Raw genomic sequence first — 21,636 nt, 5'->3', positions numbered from 1 at the left:
TTTATTTGACAGAGAGAGAGAGACAGCAAGAGATGGAACACAAGCACGGGGAGTGAGAGAGGGAGAAACAGGCTTCCCGCCTGGCAGGGAGCCCGATGTGGGGCTCGATCCCAGGACCCCGGGATCATGACCTGAGCTGAAGGCAGACGCTTAACGACTGAGCCACCCAGGCGCCCCACCCAACTTTCTTTTAAAGGAAGGCAACATCATCCACACTCCCAACAGTATACTTTCAACAATATAGTCCTTACAGTGTCCAGCATAAGATAAAAAATTACTAGACACATGAAAAAAACATGAAAATGTTCTCCCATACCAGGAGATAACACAGTCAATAGAATAGAAACAGTTGGACGCCTGCGTGGCTCAGTGGGTTAGGCATCTGCTTTCGGCTCAGGTTGTGATCCCAGGGTGCCGGGATTGAGCCCCGCGTCGGGCTCCCCACTGAGTGGGGAGTCTGCTTGTCTGTCTTTCTCTCCCCTCTCCCCTGTTCCTGCTCACACTTTCTCTCTCTCTGAAGTAAAAATAAATTTCTATTCTATTTTTTTAAAGATTTATTTATTTTTACCTCAGAGAAACTGTCAACGGACCCATATATGACACAAATTTTGGAATTAGCAGACAACAAATTTAAAATTTAAATTAAAAAAACCATTATAAATACAAGAATATATTTTTAGTGGAAAAACTAGTATACAAGTGGGGAATTTCAACAAAGAAATGAAAACTGTAAGAAAGAACTAATTGGAAATTCTAGAACTGACAAATTCAGTATCTGGAAATATTACTGGGAGAGCTTAATGTCTGAACACTGAAAATGTGATAAGTAACTCTGAATGCAGGTCAACAGGGTACTGAAACCAAAGCACAGGGAAGACAGAAAAGCAAAATGAACAGAACTTTGGCAACATGTGGGGCATAATCAAGTGGCCTAACACACGTGTAAAGGGAGTCTCAGGACAGAGGCAAGAGAGGGAGGCAGAAATACACATATTTGAAGATAGACTAGTTTACATTTTTTTGAATTCAGTTAAAAACATCAACCCAGAGATCCAAGACTTTCAATGACTCCAGGCAGGATAAACACAAAGAAAACCACACCTATTTTCACTGTAGCCAGATGGCTGCAGACCAAAGGTAATGAGAAATCATTAGAAAGAAGTCAGAAGGCAAATAGATACATTACATATAGGAAAGCAAAGTTAAAACTGCAGACTTCTTAGCAGAAACAATGCAGACTGCCTAACACTTTAAGTGATAAAAAAGAAAAGCCTGTCAATCTAGAATTCCATGTCCAAGAATAGCCTTCAGAAAATGAAGGCAAAATCAAGACGTTTTAAGATAAACTAAAGGTAAGATAATCCATTCCTAGAAGAGATGCCAAAAGAAATTCTTCAGGCTAAAGGAAGATGATAGCAGGTGGAAAGCTGGTCCAAGAAGCCATGGAGAGTACCCAAAGTGGTGAATGTGTAAGTAAATATAAAAGGCTTTCACCCTCAGTTCTTCAGTTCTTTAAAAGACATTTGCCTGTTTAAAACCAAAGTACATTGAATTGTGGGATTATTAATAAATGTAGAAGTAAGATGCATGACCATGATAACACAAATGATAGGAATGAGGTACACAGAAGTATACTGTTCAGAGTTCTGACATCACCTGTGAAATGATAGAACATTAATCCAAGCTAGACTGTGACTAGTTAAGGGTGTATGTTGTAATCTCTAGAGCAAGTCCTAAAACATAATAAAACAAAAAAGTATAACTAAAAATCCAATAGTGGAGACAAAATGGAATGCTAAAAAATATTCAAACAACCCAAAAATGGGGAGGAAAGAAACAACATATGGGATGAAAGGAAAGCAAAGCATAATGGAAGATTCAACCGCAGCCACGTCCATGAATCTACTAAATGTAAATGGACCAGCACTCCAGTTAAATATGCAGGGTTTATCCCACTGGATACAATAAGTAAGACCCAACTAGAAGCTATTTTCAAGACACACTTCAAAAATAAAGACTCAGGTGGCCCATGGAGGGAGTCTGCCCAGGAACCAGTATATTTCTCCTAGAATAAGTCCAGTGCCCCCTGAGTGGAGTTTCGGGGATTTGCTCCCCTCCAGCGCTGGGCAGGGGGTGACATCTTAGTGTACATGGTGTTATATGCGCACAAGCCACGGTGTGGCTAGGATAGTAAGCACTGAGGGAGAACGGACCTCACGGCCTTCTTGACATTGCTTTGAGTCGGAAACGTATAGGACTGGGCTCTCGGCACACAGTGGAGGCCCTCTGAGACCACACTCACTGGGGCACAGGGAGTGGAGTTCCATTGTTCCTGGTGGTGCTCAGCCATCCTGTGTGGGGGGCAGGGCAGAGGGCCTTGTGGTGCTCACCCGTTGCGGCTGCACGACAAAAACACTTTAGAAATGAGTCATTTAAAATACCAGTCCATGACTCTGCGTCATGGTCCTGTGAGTTGACTGGATTCAGCCAGTCAGTTGTGGTTTGGGGCCTTTCATGAGGTTACTGTGGATGCCCCCAGGGCTCGTTCACCTTTCTGCATAGCACCTGTCTCCCCTGAAGAGCCCTCCTGCATGTGAGGCACTTCTCTGTCCCCAGGGTCGAGACTGAACTGGTGGCGGAGATGCTGAGCACCACAGCCTGCATCCAGGGCAGGAGCATCATGGAGAACCTGAAGGGGAGAAAGCAGCTGCGCCCGGTGGCCGCCAAGGCCTTCGTAGAGAGTGCCAAGTACGCCGTGCTGTGCTGAGTGGTCAGGGGGTTTGGGGTGCATACTGTGCATGGGATAAATGGCAACTGCTGGACCATGAAATGAAGGACACCATGCTCAGTGGGGACTGTCACTAAGGCTGGCTCTCCCTGGGTGACCCCATGGCCAGAGCTATCTCACCCTTTGTGGTGACCCCCCACCCCACCCCCTTGGGCATGAGCGGGTCACCACAGGCCACGTGGCCATCAGAGGGAGGGAGCACACACGTCGTGGGGTATTCTGTGGCACCCAGCCTCACTTCCTACCCTGTAAATCCAGAAGCCTCACATGTTGCTGCTGTGTTGTCCGTCCATGTCTACAGCTCTCCAGGTCAGGAATTCCCTTTCAGGTTTGGGGGCATTGCGAGGAGCAGCGCCCTGGTGATGCTGGCCGTGAGGCACTACTGGAACACCTGGCTTCCGTTCCTGTCCTCTGCAGCCAACAGGAAGAAAAACAAGAACGTCATACAGAGGATCATCAGCATCATCAATGAGACAGAAACGAAAAAGCAGGTGTGCTGTGTGGGGCCACAGTGGGGCAGGCTGCTTCCAGAAAGGGTGGGCAAGATCCCAAAAGGAAAGACAGACCCCATGGAGCAGTTGAAACCAGGAACATGAAGGCCAACAGAGTGGGGGGCCTGCAGGACAGTGACATCTCCAAAATCCCGCCTCTCCGTCCCTCCTCTCCTAGAGAACGCTGACCCATACCTAGAAAGCTCCAGCAGGAGAGAGGAAAGGACGGAGGAGGTGGGAACGGAACAGTAGACTCAGACAGATGAGGAAAACCACAGCAGAGCCAAAGTCCTGGCCTGACTCCACCCCACACCCACCCCATCACCAGCATGTGTGGTCTTGGTAGAGGCACTGTCTCTGGCTAGCTCCCTCTGTCCACCTGGCCCCAAGGCCAGCAGAGCTGGGCCCAGACTCAGCTTGAGAGGGTGTGTGGAGGCCAGTGAGGGCTGCCCCACCTGCCTGCTGACCACATGTGTCCTGTGCACATCCTGGAGATTTCCAGCCCCAGGACTCGGCTGCCCACAGAGCTTCCAGCACCTTTCCTATCTGCCAGGGAAGGCCACACTCATACCTATAAACCTGCGGTTTTCAGCAGGGCCCTTCTGAAGGGAAGGCCTCCAGGTATAGGCTTTGGCAGACAGAGGTCTGTGGTCAGACCGTCTAGGACAGAGCCCACGAACGGAGTTTCTTGAGCCCTCAGTCCAGCCCACATGTCCAGCAGAGCCCCAGAGGCCAGCATCCAGATAAGCTATGGGAGGTTTGGCAGGGATAGGACGAGATGGGGGAGCCACCCTCTATGCTGATTCCAGAGCTGGGCCTTCCCAAGGCTGTCCCTGGCCCAGGACACTGCTGTTCAAGAGACAGCAAGAAGAAAATTGAAAATCATAGCCTCATATCAGAAACTGGTTGATGCTTTCGATTTCCTACTAAGATATTTATGACCTCTGATAGTCTAAGCCAGGGGTAGGCAAACCACCACCCATGAGCCAAATCTAGCCTGTCTCTCTCCTGTTTTTGTCAATAAAGTTTTATTGGGACAGAGCCATGCCTGTGCATTTACATCTTGTCTGTGGCTTGGCTACAACAGCAGAATGGAGTAATTGTGACAAGACCATGTGACCCGCAAAGCCACAAGTACTTACTATCTGGCACTTTACAGAAAAAGTTTGCCAAGCCCAGGTCTAGACATTTATAAAACTTAACCTAAAGTTCAGTTTTTGCCAATTTGCTTTTTAAAACTGTGGTAAAATATACATAATTTAATATTTACCATTTTAACCATTTGAAAGTATACAATTCAGTGACCTTAATTATATTTACAATGCTGTATGACCATCACCAGTATCTATACCTGAAACTTTTTCATCATCCCCAACAAAAACCCTGTCCCCATTAGACAACAGCTCTGCTTTCTGTCTCTACGAATGGGACACGGCTCTAGGTTCCTCATATAAGTGAAATCATACAGGATTTGTCCTTCTGTGTCTGGCTTATTTCACTCAGCACAGTGTCCTCAAGGTTCATCCATGTTGTAGTAGGTGTCAATATTTCCTTTCTTTTTATGACTGAATAATATCCCACTGTATGGATGGACCATATTTTGTTTATCCATTCATCTGTTGATGGACATGATTGTTTCAACATTTTCACTGTTGTGAATAGTGCTGCTATGAACTTGGGTGTACAAGTATCTCTATGTCCCTGATGTCGGTTCTTTTGGGCATATACCTAGGAGTGGAATTGCTGGGTTATATGGTAGTTCTGTGTTTAATCTTTGGAAGAAATGCAAAACTATTTTCCGCAGCAACTGCACCATTGTACATTCCCACCAGCACATCCTTGTCAACTCTTGTTATTTCCCATTAAAAAAAAATTATACTCATCCCAGTAGGTGTAAAGTGGTACCTCATTGTGGTGGGTTTTTTTTTTTTTTAAGATTTTATTTATTTATTTGAGAGAGAGAGAGCAAGCACACAAGTGAGGAGAGGGTCAGAGGGAGAGGGAGGAGAGGCAGACTCTCCGCTGAGCAGGGAGCCCACTGTGGGGCTCAATCCCAGGACCCTGGGATCACGACCTGAGCCAAAGTCAGATGCTTAACTGACTGAGCCACCCAGGTGCCCCTATACCTCATTGTGGTTTTGATTTGCATTTCCCTGATGACTAATGATATTGAGCATCTTTTCATGTGCTTATTAGCTATCTGCATATTTTCTTTGGGAAACATCTGTTCAAGATCCTTGCCCATTTTTGAACTGGTTTGTTTTTTGTTGTTGAATTGTGAGAATTCTCTGTATATTCTGGATATTAATCATTATCAGACATAAGATTTGCAGACTTTTTTCTACATTTGTTTGACTCCCTTTTCACTCCCTAGGTGGTATCCCTTGATGCATAAACGTTCTTAATTTTGATGAAATTCAATCATTTTTTTCTTTCCGCCTAAGTTTTGGTGTCACATCCATGGACTCATTGCCAAATCCAATGTCAGGAAGGATTTTTCCAGTGTTTTCTTCTAAGGGTTTTATAGCTTTAGCTCTTATGTTTAGGGTCCCCCCCCCACTTTGAGTTAATATTGGTATATACTGTAAAGCAGGGGACAATTTTATTTCATTGCATGTGAAAATCCAGTTTCCCCAGCACCAGTTGTTGAAAAGACTGTTCTTTTCCCATGGAATGATCTTGGCATCCTTGTCAAAAATCATTTCACCATATATGTGAGAGTTTTTTTCTGAGCTCTCTCTTCTATTCCATTGGTCTGTATGTCTGTCTTGATGCCAGAACCACACTGATTTGATTACCATCGCAAATTTTGAAGTCAGGAACTATGAGTCTTCCAACTTTATTAATCTTTTCTGAGATTGTTTTGGCTACTTGGGGTCTCCTTACAATTCCACATGAATTTGAGGATTGGCTTTTCCATTTCTTCCAAAAAGGGTGTTGGAATTTTGAGAGGGGTTGTGTTGAATCTGTAGATCACTTTGGGTGGTATGTACAGTTTAACATTTTTAAGACTTTCTATCCACGAACATGGATGTTTTTCCATTCGTATAGGTCTTCCTTAATTTCTTTCAAGAATGTTTTCATAGTTTTCAGCAGATATGTCTTTCACCTCTTTGGATGTATTTAATTCTTTTAGGTGCTAGTATAAATGAAATTGCTTTCTGTCTTAGCTTTCGCTGCCATAACAAAATGCTGGGTGACTGGGTGGCTTAGCAACAGAAATTTGTTTCATGTTCTTCTGGAGTCTGGATGTCCAAGACCAGGGAACTAGTGTGGTCAGGTTCTGATGAAGGCCCTCTTGGGTCTTGCATCCATCTGCCTTCTTGCTCTGCCCTCCTCTGGGGCAGTGTGGGGACAGAGCAAGATCTCTGCTGTCTGTCTTGTGGGGACCCTCCCCTCATGGCCTCATCTAATCCTAATTACCCCCTAAATAGCAGCATGCTGGGACGAGGGCTCCTACATGTGAATTTGGTGGTGGTGGTGGGGGGACACAAGTAAGTCCCCAGCACTTTCCCGGTTTCCTTTCCAGATTGTTCATTGCTGATACACAGAAAACAACTGACTGTTGTATCATGTCCTGCAGCTTTGCTAAATTGCTTTATTAGCTCTAATGATTTTCTTGGGGATTCTTTGGGATTTTCTATATATAGGATCATGTCATCTGTGAATGGAGAGAGTTTTACCTCTTTTTTTCTAATTGGGATACCTTTTATTCTTTTCTTGTCTATAAATCTGGCTGGAATTTCCAGGAGAATCTTGAACAGCAGCAGTGAAATCAGGCACCCTCATCTTGTTCCTGATCTGAGGAGGGAGCTTCAGTTGCTCATCACTGAGCACAATGTCAGCTGTGGATTTTTGATAAATACCCTTTGTGTGTTGAGAAATGTTCCCATTATTCCTAGTTTTCTGAGATTTTATGATGAAAAGTTTTGGATTTTGTCAAATACCTTTCTCCATCAGTTGAGATAATCATGTAGTTTTTCTCCTTCATTTTATTAATGTGATGAACCACTCTTGTATTTCTGGGTTGAACCCCGCGTGGTCATGGTGAATAATATTTTTACTGTACTGTTGGATTTTATTTGCTAAATTTTGTTGAGGATTTTTGCCTCATCTCTATTCATAAAGGATATTGGTCTGTGATTTTTCTTGTGATGTGTTTGTCTGGATTTGCTATCAAGGTAATGCTGGTGTCAGAATAAGCGTGGAAGTATTTCTTTCCCTTTAGTGTTTTGAAGAGTTGAGAAGGATTAGTGCCAATTGTTTAGACATTTGGTAGAATCCACCCATGAGGCACTGGGTCCAGGACTTTTCTTTATTGGACGGTTTGTGATTATTGATTCAGTCTCTACTCGACGTTTGTTGAGATTTTCCATTTCTTGTTGAGTCAGCTTAGGCAATGTGTATGTTTCAAGATTTTGGCCCATTTCTCCTGGTCTTCTAATTTTTGGTGCACACTAGCCCTCAGGGTTCTCCTAGAATCCTTTTTATCTCGCCAGGGTTGGTGGTAATGTTCCCACTGCCACTTCTGATTTTAGTGTCTTTTTTCTTTTTTTCTCTTTGTTAGTCTTGCTAAAGTTTGGTCAATTTTCTTGATCTTTTCATTGATTTTCTCTGTTATTTTTCCAATCTCTGTTTTGTTTATGTGTGCTCTAATCTTTATCTGCCTTCTGCTGGCTTTGGATCTAGTCTGTTCTTTTTCTAGTTCCTTAAGGTATAAAGTTAGGTTCTTGATTTGAGATCTTTCTTCTTTTTCCATGTAGGCATTTGCAGCTATAAACTTCCCTCTGAGCACTGTGTTTGCTGTATCTTACAAGTTATTTATTTATTTATTTAGAGCATGCACAAGCAGGGGGAGGGGCAGAGAGAGAGAGAGAGAGAGAATACCAAGAAAACTCCCTGCTGAGCATGGAGCCTGATGTGGGTCATCCTAGGACCCTGAGATCATGACCTGAGCTGAAATCCAACAGTCAGATGCTTAACTGATTGAGCCACCCAGGCATGCCTCTTATAAGTTTTTCTAATGTGCTTTTGGTCCCATTGATTTCAAGCTCTAAAATGGATTTGGATGCTTTCTGTCATTAAAAAGCTGCAGGCTATGTTGGAGGTGGTCTCTCTGTGTGTGGTCTTATGTGCACTGGGGAGCTTTCTCTTATGGGTGAAATGTGACTTCATGTTTTATGACTTAGTATTTCAGAAATTTAGTTGCAATTTCTGTAATTAGATATGGAGCCAAATAAACATCAAAATGGTGAAAGAATAAATTGCAACTTTCATATATATGTATTGTTTCTTTGTTTTTACTTCAGGGAAAAGGGAAAGTGCTGCTTCTGCACCAGTGGCCTACGGCGGACTTCCACAGTGGAGGGACGACAGAAGGTCATTTTCTCCCAGGTTTGTAGACACAAGACAGACGCGGCCACCAGCACAAGGAAAGGGAAGTGTTGAGTGCTGAGAGTTCCTGCCGCCTCGTATGGAGCCGCTTAATCAGGACAGTGACCACAGAGAGTGAATGCTCGGTGCTTGGGGTGTGATGAGCAACAGCTTCGTGGAATCCGCATTGTGTGCACAAGGACACCAAAGCCTAGAGGCCCACTGTCCAGGGCCCCCTGGGTCAGGGCAGGTACTCTCAGCCTAGGGGCTGCCGTGAAACCCAGCCTCTGGGTTACTCTGGCAGATAGATCATACTGTTCCACTTCCTTAAAAAAATGTGGAGATGTAGACTTGCAAAACAAAAACAAAACACAAACTGAACTTAGAACAGTAAAACTATATTTAAGAATTCATGTTTAATTCTGCTAAAAAGATAATCATCCCTGTTACCATAAGAGACGCAGTGTCTGTTGGGGAGTGTAAATGCTGGGGATTTTAGGACAACAGTCTCCCCTCCCTGAGAACTTCAGGTCTGTTTGGAGAGATAAACTTGATTTAAAATAATGAACAAAAAAATACGACCATGTGTAATTAAATATTAAGTTGAGTACTAAACCCCAACAGTTCCCATAGATGGCAGAAACTGGCGCCCGGTGCAGAGCTTGTCTGCCTGCTAGAATACAGCACGACTGGGAGACCGTGCAGGTTGAGTGCACGCTGAACTCCATGCCCCAAAATAAGCACCAAACGTCAAATAGGGTAAGCAGTTGAGTAGCAGTAAAAATTCAAAGCGTGTAGGGGAAAAATCAGAAAGTAGAATTGAGCATAGCAAGTGTTTTGTGGGAAGATTACTTCTTAAACTTTAAAGTGAGCAAAGACTCACATCTTCAAATGTACAAAAATTTAAATAATGAGAATAATGAGAAATACAGAAAATTAAAAAGTAAACACTGGGAAAATATTTTCACCAAATTTGGGAGCTAAATGAATAACTTCTGTGAGACGTAGTCATATTAGTCAGGATGGGCTATGCCGTGCTGCAGTAAAAAAGTAGCCCGAGAGTTGAGAGGCTTGGCTCCACACGGCACTGGTCTCCCTGGTGGGGACTCGCAGGCCTCCCTGCAACCCGAGGCCCCACCTGGCAGGACCTGCAGGGGGATGTGGAGGAGGAGGGGTCCCAGTGCCCACAGGCGACGGCTGGCAGGGTCTCTGCCACAGGCCTCCATGGGTGGACTGGAAAAGCAGTCACTGTTCAAAGACATGAGCATGACTGTGGATCGGGGAGGATGCTGCTCCTTGGCATGGATCAGGGAGAGGCAGAGGAAAGGCAGGACCCCTGAGCCAGTCAGGACTGAAATGACAGACATCAGCAGCCCTTGCTACCCCAGTCTCAGAGGCTGACCAGCTTGTCCGGTCATGTGCCTGAATCTACCTGCTCCTGGGCGTGGATAGCAGGGACACCCGTATACTGAGACCCCACGCACTGGCTGCGGAGAGGCCACAGGGGGCCCACAGGTCCCATGCAATGTGGCATGTGGGTAGCAGGATCCCCAGGCATGCTCTTCATCTGCTCCAACAATTCAAAACAGGGAAAGAAAGCTACATGGTCAATGATATAAAATAGAGCCCTCTGAGTGTCTTGTGCCCACGGCGGGGCCTCTGCTCACGTGGGACAATGGGGCACTGAAGCTCGGCAGTGCTGTGGTGTGTTTGGTGGCAAGTCAACAAGACGGCTTGGTCTCTGTCCCTCCGCAGGGTGCTTCCACTCCTAACGGTGCTGGCTAAGGCTGCCAGGAACGGATTCTTCTTCCCTCGTGCTCACAGTGTCTATTTTTAGAGTTACAGAAGACTAACAGAAAGGGCTTGGAGGTCGCAGAGTTTGAGCAAGCTTAAGTGGGGGGCGGGAGGTGCTCTGGAAGCACGTGGTGGAGAAAGCTCAGTGGGGTGGCTGCAGGGACAGTGAGCCCCTGATAAGCCTCTTCTGAGTGACCGGGCCTCAAGGACTGATGTCATACGGCCCTGCTCCCCACAGACAGGCGGCGTGTTGGCCGGAGGGTGGTTGTCGGGCCGACACGGTTGCTGATGCACAGGACAGACGCAGTGCACTTGCCCTTTGGAACGTCCACAGCCTCGGGGGTGGTGCTGAGAGAGTTCCCTGGGCACCCCAGCCTTGCTGTCCACAGAGGCCCCTCTCAGACTGCCGAGCACCTGTCCCACTGCAGGTGCTGAGGATGACCTGACACTCCGTGCCGCGCTCTACGGCCTGCTCTTCCACTGCCACGCTGACCATGGTGACTGGGAGGGTGGCCTCAAGGTGCTGGACGAGGCTGTGCAGGTGCTGCCACGGACGGCGCACCGCCTGTGAGTGCTCCTCCCCTCCAGGAGCCCCGCCCTCCCAGGGACCACCCCAGAACACCCAGGACCCCTCACCTGTCTGCACCGCTCCCAGAGAGCCGCCCTCCCCTGCTTGCCCCACTGGTGCCCACCGCCACGTTCCCATTTCCACGGATGACTTTTATTTCCCCACTGGGAATTCAACACAAGAAGGGTGGGGATTTAAAACACAACACACGCAAATGCCAAGGAACTGAGGTTCCATTCTGTTTTGTCTTTGTGAGTAGGAAAATGGACAAAAATTCCTTAGTTTTAGGAGCATTATCTGTATTTGTTTATCATTCAAGCATTAATTGCTCTCTTTTGCTTCTTTCTAGCTTGATTTTTAAACATATGGTCATTGTGAAGGCCAAACTTGACCAGAATTTCACAATGGAAATACAGAAATTCAAAGACGAAAGCGAAGATTATTTGGCACACATGTGGCACCGTCTGGCCTTGAACTCGAAGAGTGTCTACGGAGAGCTGGTCTGCTACCACAACGCCATCCAAGCCTTGCAGGTCCGACTGAGGAGCTTTGGGTGCTTGTGACTCAGGCTGTGACTCAACCCGGCTATAGATGTGGCCCCGTGGAGGGAGGCTGAGCCCCTGGGCAGCTGCGTGGGAGGCACCCCAAGGAAGACCTCAACCAGCGGAGGAGCCATGGGAGGGGATATGCCTTTCTGATGAGTCAAGGGCAGTAGACAGAGGCCTATCTTCTGTCGCCCCTTCCCAGCGTGGAGGGATGAGGTCCTCATGTGGGTGGGGTGCCGTGTTGCTGCAGGGGAGATACTGTGGGGGGAGTGGGTGGAGCCCACCCAAGGGGGGGACGCCCGAGGCTGGACGGGGCTGCGGACGGAGCAGGGCTCTGCAGCCTTCTGAGACTCCCCACCCCAACCAGAACCAAGACAGATTGTGAGTGACGTGGGGGCAGATTCGGGCGAGGGGAGGTGCCTGATGTGGCGGCAGGTGGGAATTGCGGAAGGACAAGGAAGCCCTGTCAGGCGCACCGGCACCAAATATCTGTTACACAGAACGTCTCTCACGGAGCAAATCCTGCCGTGAGGTTTCTCAACTGAGCCAGGGTCCCAGGGGTGGCGTGTCTCTCGGGAAGGAGTTAACTGGGGACGGGTCAGGACGCTGCTCTGTGTGGGCAACGCTGAGTGGTCAGTGGAAGACGAAGGTCCCCGCCAGGTTCACTGGGACCAGGCAGCATGGACCCCGGCACTCCAGAGAAAGGCACCAGGCTCCTTGCAAAGGCTTTCTGTCCCCCCGACCCCAAGTCCCTTCCTCCCTTGCTTACTGTTTCTCAGGGGTACAAAACATTTTTAGTAAATACACAGGGTTACACAGCCATCACTGTGGTCAACTTTAGAATATTCCACCACAATCCAGAAACCCGGTCCGTCTGTACTCACTGCTCTCCCCACCGCCAGCCCCAGGGAACCGCCAGTCCACTTTCTGTCCATGAGTGTTTTTCTGTCTGGACATTTCACGGAAGTGCAGTCGCACAAGGTGTGTCCGTTGTGACTGGCTTCTTCCACTTGGCATAATGTGTCCAGGCCTCATGTGATAGGCTGTGTCTGAGCTTCCTTCACGCTCAGGGCTGAGAGTCTTCCATCGGACGGGTGTTTGTGTTCTTTCCATGTTTAACTGTTGCGAATAGCGCTGTGTGGACACGTGGTCACATTTCTCTTGGGCACAGCCCAAACAGTGTAACTGCGGGGCCCTGTGGATCTCCACCTAACCTTCCAGGAGCTTGTTCCCACCAGCCGCGGTGGAGAGGGCTCCAGTCTCTCCATGCCTGGGTGACACTATCACCTGGCCGCCTGGTTCTTTCGTCCTGGCGCGTGGCGGTGCTATCTCATCGTGTTTCCTGGGTGACTAATGCATGTATTTTCATGCATGTATTGGCCACGTGTCCATCTTTTTTGGAAAAATGTCTATTCAGATGCTTTGCCCAATTTTTAATTTGGTTGTTTGTCTTTTTATTGTTGAGCTGTAGGACTTCCTCGTGCATCCTGGGCACGACCCCTTATCAGATACAAGACTTGTAAATTTTTTCTCTCTGTGTTGTTTTTTCAGCCACTTTTCCACTTTCTTGATGATGTCATTTGTAGCACAAAAGTTTATAGTTTTGATGAAATCCAATTTATTCTTTTGTTGCTTATGCTAACGGGACGATATCCAGGAAGCTGTCCCGTAGTCCAAGGTCACGAAGATCTACTCCTGTGTTTGTTGTAGGAGCTTCATTGCTGCAGCTCCTGCATTGAATCTTTGATCTGCTTTGAGTCACACTCTGTGGCTGGCGTGAGCATGTGGATGCCCTGTCTTCCCAGCCCCATTTGTTGGGAAGATGATGGTTGTGTCATAAACACTCCAACCCGGCTCTCGCCCTCTCCAGCTTTCCTGCAGAACTCTAGCCAAAGCCATCGAGGACAGCCATGGGGGTCCTGAGGCCCCACCTGCCCTGTCTCGCCCAACAGGCTTCCTTCACTGGGCTCGCACATTGCCCCGCTCTCTCGCTCACTCCTCCCTCCCTCCCCACTTACTGAGGCTGAGGGCAGGGGCTCAGGCCTCCATCCCACAATCCTCTCACCTTGACGATCTCAAGCCAGGCTCCTGGGCTAAACACCACCTCCACCCCGAGTCTCCTCACGACTGAGTGTGTAGCTTTGGACCCTCTTCCACCCTCACCTCACATGTCCCACTGCCCACTCCCCCTTCCATCTTACCATGTGTCAACCCAACACCCAAAGTCAAACTCCTGCTCCTCGGCACCACCCTGCCCCTTCCTGCCTTCCCCCGCCCCACAGATGGCAGCTTCCCCTCCACTTGCCCAAGGGTCAGGTGTGGAGTATGGTGTTTGGGGTGGGGGAGTGGGGCCGGGTGGGTGGAAGGTAGAGGTGCCATCGGCTGGGCTGGCTCTGCTCTGTGAGGGCCGGGGAGCAGCTGCACTCCCTGGTGCGGTGACTTGTGACCCAGTTTGTGCATGGGCCAGGCCTTGGGCTGGACTCTGGGGCTGCCTGCTGGACTCTGGGGCTGCCTGCTGGACAGAGCTGCATCTTCCCTGACCCCTGGAGCTCTGGTTAACCACAGAACCATCCAGAGAGTGCCTCACGTACACATTTGAATGAGTGCCTTAGGAAACAAAGCTGGGCACAGACTGAAGACGGCCTGACTCAGGAGGCCTGGGGGCCAGGAAGGGCAGGCGGGGCAGGCAGGCCCACAAAGGGAGTGGAGGGCCCGGAGAGATCTGCCAGGCTTTGGTCTTGGGACAAAACTATCAGCAACGGAAAGGTTCTAAGGAGTGTGGACAGTAGATGTCCCCCTAGAGGGTCCCGCCGTGGTGGAGGCGGGGTCTGTGCACACACTTGCTTCCAGAAGACACCCTCCGTTTCAGTGTTTGGGATGCTGAGTGGTAAGCACATGTCTCTTCTGTCCTTTTTTGTTTCATCCAAAGAAGCCAGAGAGTGAGTGGCAAAAAGTTGAGTACATCATGGAATTCAGCGAGTGGCTGTAATTACAAACAGTTTCCTATGGAAGACGTGACATTCCACCTGAAGTGGGCGATTGACATCCTGCTGCTGATGACACCTGCCAGTGACACACCTGAGCTGGCAGGTGAGGGTGGGGTCTGCTCTGGTTCAGAGCCGGGCCTGAGGTGGACGTGTCCTCTCGGACCCCTGAGGGGACTTGCAGCCAGGGGAGGAGCCCTCGGACGCTGGGGGAAGAGCCCTGGGATGCGGGGGGCAGGAGCCCTGGGACACCATCCCTAAGGCCTGCCTGGCCTCTGAAGGCGGGTACGCCTTCTAGAAGGGCCCAGTTGGGACATGCTCATGGCTTGGACACCCCTGTCTTGCAGAGGAGCACCTGTCCACTCAGGGAGCCCCAGAAAGTGTAGTGTCCGAGGACTCAGGGTCAGTCCCCTTGGAGAAGCTTCGGAACGTGAGACAGCTGGAGGCGCTGGCTCGCGCCTACACCCTGCTGGCCCTGATGGTGTCCCCGAGCGTGGCCGGCTACGAGGACTACTGCCTCATGGCCTACACATACCTCAAGCGCATCTGGCAGGTGAGGTGTGAGCTGCTCCCTGCTCGGTCCCCAGCTCTTGGCAGGAGCCCATGCCTCTCCCTGTAGCCCCGCGGGCCTCTCCTGCTCGTGCAGCCCACGGAAGAGGACCCTCACCACGCTGCAGTGGCTGGGGACACTCTTCTCTGAAACCTACCCACCACCCTTGCCCATCCACCACGAAGTACCCCCGGGCAACGGTGCCCGGAGCCTCTGCATGTGGAGGGGACAGCCAGCCCATGATTGCATCTGCCTGCCCTTCGGCAGCCCTGACCCTCTGCTTCCAGAACCTTCTTCTGTGCATCCCTCCTCCCCATCATCTCTTTACAGGGCCCTCCCAGGGCAGCTCTTTCAGCCTCTGGTTCTCGAGGACCTCCTGAGGGCAGCGCCCCAACCCTCCCAGCAATGTACCGGGGGACAGTGGGGCTGTCACCTCTTGGCAGTGGGAAGAATGGGAGGGATTGGGAAGGCATCCTTGGTCTTCAAGATGCCGCAGCCCACTCTCCCATCGCCCACAAAACAAGGATTCTTTCACACTTCTCTTAGGAGAACAGCTAAAGGTTCTACGTGTTCTCAGTTAGAGACATGAGCTCACTTCATGGAGCTGACAGGCCCTCCTCGGAGGTCAGCTCCGTGTCGCCGCTGGTCCGGCGTCCTGAGGGCTGAGTGTCCCACCCACTGAGGGGTGCTGCAGTCACCTGTGAATGGGGCGGGCTCACTGGTGTGGCCCTGGGGCCCGAGTGGACATGGGGTTGCCACTCAGAGCCTCAGGACCACTAGCCGCCCCTCAGATTTGAGCAGGTGTGGGAGCGTGTGCACGGCTGTTCTTAATGTTGCAAATCTGGATTTCATTTTTCACAGGTATCTTTATTAACAGCAGGAAAAGCAATTTCAGAAAGTAAAATTCTAGCAGCAACAGCTAGTTCACACTTGTTGTTGCCTAAAAAAGAGAAGGAGAAAGGGAAGGACGCGTGGAAGGACACGGGGAAGGACACGTGGAAGGACACGGGGAAGGACACGGGGAAGGACACGTGGAAGGACACGGGGAAGGACACGGGGAAGGACAGAGAAAAGGGCAAAGGCCTCAAGCAGGTACTGTGCACACCTTCGAATATGGGGCTGTGTCTGGGCCCCCGACAGTGGAGGGCCAGGGCCACAGACTGGGGCCACGTGGCTGGGCCTGGACCCACACCCAGGCTGTGGGGCCTGCTGGACCTCTTTATGCCTCAGTGTCCTCTTTTGTAAAGTGGAGGACAACCCCAGGCTGTTAGAGGGTGACCCAGGACATGGGTCTCCTCTCTGGCCGTGGGTGTGCGGGAAGGAGGGCAGCTCTCTGGAGCGGGGGAAAGGAGCCCCCACATCCTGAGGAGCCTGCAGCCCGCACGCGCACCCACGCGGCCGTGCCGGCTGCAGCCGCTGGACAGTCCTGTGTGCGTGGCCGTCCAGAGCGGGGCACTCCCACCGGGCTCCAGCACTATGTCCTCTGTGCGCGTGTCCACACAGCACTGACCGCACGCGGGATGTGCAGGTGCAAGGGTACCGCGAAGCCGGGCACCCCAGGGAGACTCTGGTTTGCACGTGGCAGAGAGCTTTGTGCTCTTGCAAGTGATGTCAGAGGGGTGTTTTGGCTGTGAAATCGAACGTGGCTCTGGTGTGGGTCACGGGGGAGGGCGGCCCCCCCAGGGCCCACATGCAGGGCACCATCGGGGCAGAGGTGGCGGGGTGGGGGCCCAGATCCAGGCAGCCCTGGGTCCCCGAAGGCGCTGCCTTCTCAGGGCTCACCCCCGTCTGCTCAAGCGGTGCTGATTCTAAAAGAAATCCTGCGTACCTGCTTTACAGCATCAAACCACAGTTCCTGGCAAACAGCTTGAAGACTTACCACAAGCATAGAAGAATGGGCTTCCTACTCCTGCCCTGAAGAAGGTGATGTCGGTGTTCAAACAAGATAAAAGCGACTTTACCATTAACCCATCAAGCATCCAGAAGCCGGTAAGGCGACTTCAAGCAGTGGTGTGGGCTTTGGTAGGGTGCCAGCCAACCTGCGTTCCGAACCCCGTGTCCCTGCCCCGTGGTAGCCTTTCTGCCGTGAAGTGTATCCAGAAAGCGGGCGACCTGAACAGGGGGCTTAGTGACTCGTTGAGAAGGAGACACCTGTGTGTGCTGCCCGGGCTGAGGCGCAGAGCACGGTCAGCCCCGGGCCTCCCCCGTCCAGGCCGCCACACTCCCCAGATGAACCGCCGGTGGTCAGTGGGAAGCACATGCTCCCTGTCGTCATGCAGCCCGCCCCACTTCTTCCCCGCGCCAGGAAACACGCCTGAACACAGAAACGCCGCTGTGGGGCAGTGTCTGTGGCTGCGACCTCCCGAGTAACCCACAGAAATCTCTCCCTCTCTGGATTTCCACACTAACCACACTGGCAAGGAAGCCCATTTGCTTGTGAGGTTCCAGGGATTAGACCCGACGACTTTGGGGACCTTCAGTGCCCACTGCCTTCTGCCTGTCTTTTGTGCTTAAAAATGTGGAAATACTCCCTATAAATCTTTCGCGTTTGGGTTCGTTCACTTAGTATTTGTGGGATTTGTCCACGGTCGTCTGTGTCTCCATCACCTGTTGGCTCTCCTGGCTGTGGAGCGGTCCCACGGTCCCTGACTAGGACCACGGTCCATTTGCCTGTTCAACACTGGATGACATTCGGGTTGTCTCCAGCTCGTGGCTTCACTCGCGAAGCTGCTGTGAGCGCTCGTGATGGAATCCGTGCATCTTGGAGCATGTGTTTGGTCGACTGTGCCGGCCTCGTATGGCTCCCCTTCCTACTTTGGCCGTTCAGAGGAAGCATGGTGGCACCTTCCTGTGTCCTCTGGCCACTCGGACATCCTCTCTGCGGCCTTTCTAGTCTGTTGCCCACATTTTAGTAAGGTTTCTGGCTCTTTCTTGTCGATTTGAAGGAATTCTTGATCTAGTCTGGGAACAACACTTCGAAAATTTACGAAGGGGCCGATCACCTTGCACTCTCGGCCTGGCTCTCCTGCGGTCTTCTCATTGACTAGAGGTTCCTAGTGTTAATGTGATAAAAATTAGTGATCTGTTCCTTTGTCACTATACTTTGTGTGTCCTGCTTAAAAAGGCCGTTTCCCTTTCCAAAGGTCATGAAGATATTCTCTTAGAATATTTTCCCCAAAGCTTTATGGTTTTATGTGCCAGATTCACATGGACCATCCAACTGAGATTGGTGGGTGTGGTGTAGGGCAAGGTCAGCCTCAGGCTTTTAAATCTGGGTATCTGAATGTTCCAACCCCATTTATGGGAAAAAAATTGCCCATCTTCTCTGCAGAGCCACGTTTGTCCTGAATCCAGTGTCCACACACGTGTGCCCACACCTCATGGTCATGATTACTGAACTTCACATGCCCTCACCTTGTTCTTCGAGAAGGTCTCGGACATTCTTTCCATTCTCCTCAAATTTCCACATGTACTTTAGAATCCACGTGTCAGATTCCCCTTAACACTCTGGGGGGTGCAGACTGTGATTGCTCAGAGTCTTTGAGTCTCCCGCGGACTCGGGGAGAGATAACCCTCTCCACAGCCTTCCCGTCCGTAAACACAGTCTGCCTCCCCACTGGTTTAGACCTGCCCTCGATTCTTCACAGAGGATCGAGTTTTCTGTGTGGAGCTTAAGCACGTGTTAGGTGTATTTCCATGTATTTGATATTTTTGATGCTATTGTAAATATGCCTTTTTGTGTCATGCTTGAACTCCACATGAAATATAGAAATATAATTCTGTTAACCTTTTTTTTTAAGATTTTATTTATTTATTTGACAGAGAGAGACACAGAGAGAGAAGGAACCCAAGCAGGGGGAGTGGGAGAGGGAGAAGCAGGCTTCCCGCGGAGCAGGGAGCCCGATGTGGGGCTTGATCCCAGGACCCTGGGATCATGACCTGAGCTGAAGGCAGATGCCTAATGACTGAGCCACCCAGGCGCCCCCTCTGTTAACCTTTTAATAATTTGGTGATTTATCTGTAAATTCTTCTGGATCTCGTGTGCGTATAATCATTCCATCTACAGCCAGCTGCTTACTTCCTAATTTCTATTCCTTGCACTTTTCATTCCCTTACTTGGCTCTACTGGCTCAGGCCTCAGCAGGTGTTGAAGAAACACCGTGACAGCACACAGCCTTATCTCATTTCCTGCTTCAACAGGAGGGGCCCCAACACTACTTGGAAGTATAATTGGTGTTTGTTGTAGTTTTATAGATATTCTTTATTGACTAGGGAAGTTTCTTATTTCTCTTTGCTAAGAGTCGTAATCATGAATGGCTATAGACTTTTACCAAGTATTTTTCTCCATCTGTTCAAGGGATAATGTTTTTTCTCCTTTATTCTTTTAATTTATTACATTGATCTTTTGCTGATAATTATCATAAGATCAATGTGGCTGAAACGTATTATTCATCTCATGTATAATCGTGTTTGACACTTTGGGGTGTTTGCTTCCATGTTCATTCCTGTTCATATAGCACCGTCAGGATTTGGTAAAAAGTTACTCAGACTCTGAACCATTTCCTGCTCCCAGCCGGCGCCAGACGTGCGGCTTTTCCACACCAACATCCAGCCCTCCTGTTGTCTGTGCGCACCAGCCGGGCATCCTGTGAATTAGCCCGGTCCCGGCACGGACCTCCCAGGGTTGGTGGGCACGGGCTCCTCAGGCTCAGAGCTCAGTCCCTCAGGACGGCCCCCACATCAACACTGCTGTCCGCACCGCTGTCTGACGTGGCTACGAATTGGAGGTTCCCGTGACCCCCTCCTCGGGGTTGATGATTTGCTAGGACGGCTCACAACTCAGGGAAACACTTTACTTTCTAGATTACCGGGTTATTAGAAAGGATGCAAAGTGAACAGCCAGCTGAAGAGGTCCACGGGGCGAGGTCTGGGCGGGTGCCAAGCACAGGAGCTCCGAAGGTGCGTGGCACTCGATGCGCCACCCCCGTGTGGACGTGTTCACCACCCGGAAACTCTCCACACCGCTCCACTTAGGAATTGTAGGGAGGTTCTGTTATGCAGGCGTGAGTGAAGAAATGGTTGGCCGTCGATTTATCCCGTCTCCAGCCTCTCTCCGAGCCCGGCATCGGGGGGAGGGACCAAAGCTCCCGCCCTCTGGTCACAGGGTTGGTTCCCCGGCATGCAACCCCCAGCCTGAGCTGGACAGGGGCTGCCCAGAGTCACCTCCCGGGCGTAAACTCAGCTGTACTCAGAAGGGGCTCATGAGCCACGAGATTGCAAGGGTTTTAGGAGCTCAGTGCCAGCAACAAAAACAAAGTCCAAGGATCCATGACCTTCTGGGTCACAATCTCACACTGGCCTTTTAGTTAGGAAGTGTTCTCTCCCCCATCCCTTTTTTTGGAGGGACTTCATGCTTTGACTGATACTTATTTTTTTTAAAGTCTGGTATATGATGAAGTGGTATTTTACTTATTCTGTTCATTAATAACTGATATTTGAGAACATTTTAATATTAATGGAACATAATCTAAGAGAAGTTCAATTTTTTTACATTTCAATATCAGGCTATTAATAGATAATAAAAGTAATTATGGTCAAAATTACTATATCAAAACTTACAATAAATGCTTGGTATTAGCCCACATACAATTTAGTTTTTGGTGTAAAGTTCTTTGCAAAAAAGGACATTTGATATACTTCACTAATGGGAATACGTCTTAATGCTGGGATGGCCTCTTCTTGGTGTATTTCCTCTGCTGTGGATCTTAGCATAGTTATCTGGGATCGTGTGAATGGAGTTGAGCGGAAAGGTACTCATCACGTTCATTCCACATAAAAGTACATAACCAGTTACTATAGTAATGAGGAGGTAGATGGCCGTGCAACTGCCCAATATTTTTGAGGCCAATAGGTTAAGCCTAAGGAGTTTAGTCAAGATTCAGGAATAAGATTTCACACAAGATATAGCAAGATATAGTATGAAGCCAACTTGGGAGCTTAAGAAAGGAATAAAACCATAAATCGCTCTTTCTGGCAATGGTGACAGTGAATTTTCTACCATTTTCCCTGTGACTTGAGATAATCTTTGCTGGCCTGGGAGGCATGAGGGCAGCGCCAGCCAGGACACTCCTCTTGTCACCATGGAAGGCCCCCCCCCATCTTTTTTTTTTTTTTTTTTTTACTATTCTTGGGGAGACTTGTATAAGATTGTTATTTCTTCCTTAAATTTGGGAGAGTTCCCTGGTGGAAACTTCTGGGCCTTTTCTTCAATATGGGAAGGTCATAAGTTATGATTCAGTTTACTTTGTAGTTCTGGAGCTCTTCAGATTTTCTGTTTCTTCTTGTAATTTGGTGGATTGTGTTTTTCTAGGATATTTCCACTTAATATAAAATTTCAAGTTTGTAATATAATGTTCTTAATGTGCTTTTATTATCTTTTAGTGTCCGCAGGGTTTGTAGGATTTGTGTGTTCCCACCCCTTTCCTGACCAGCCTCATCAGGAGTTACCAATTATTAGTCTCTCAAAGAACCACATGTTCTCCA

At 49.3% G+C, this 21,636-nt stretch overlaps 1 protein-coding gene and 1 pseudogene across 1 annotated transcript in view; one reads left to right on the top strand and one right to left on the bottom strand.

Annotated features, from left to right (window-relative positions):
- Positions 1-21,636, top strand: part of CFAP46 (cilia and flagella associated protein 46) — a 102,704-nt gene that overhangs the window by 42,261 nt on the left and 38,807 nt on the right. Inside the window, 12 exon segments of the mRNA XM_027597015.2 lie at positions 2,617-2,748; positions 3,117-3,279; positions 8,589-8,673; positions 10,875-11,013; positions 11,364-11,547; positions 14,489-14,545; positions 14,547-14,649; positions 14,891-15,096; positions 15,955-16,185; positions 16,933-16,972; positions 16,975-17,015; positions 17,017-17,082. Of these exon segments, the coding sequence (XP_027452816.2) occupies positions 2,617-2,748; positions 3,117-3,279; positions 8,589-8,673; positions 10,875-11,013; positions 11,364-11,547; positions 14,489-14,545; positions 14,547-14,649; positions 14,891-15,096; positions 15,955-16,185; positions 16,933-16,972; positions 16,975-17,015; positions 17,017-17,082 (1,447 nt within the window).
- Positions 20,744-21,154, bottom strand: LOC113923844 (annotated as a pseudogene).

The sequence above is a fragment of the Zalophus californianus genome, chromosome 15, assembly GCF_009762305.2.
Source record: "Zalophus californianus isolate mZalCal1 chromosome 15, mZalCal1.pri.v2, whole genome shotgun sequence".
Lineage (NCBI taxonomy): Eukaryota > Metazoa > Chordata > Mammalia > Carnivora > Otariidae > Zalophus > Zalophus californianus.
Note: the sequence above shows the minus strand (reverse complement) of the source record. Positions and strands in the feature narration are given on the sequence as shown.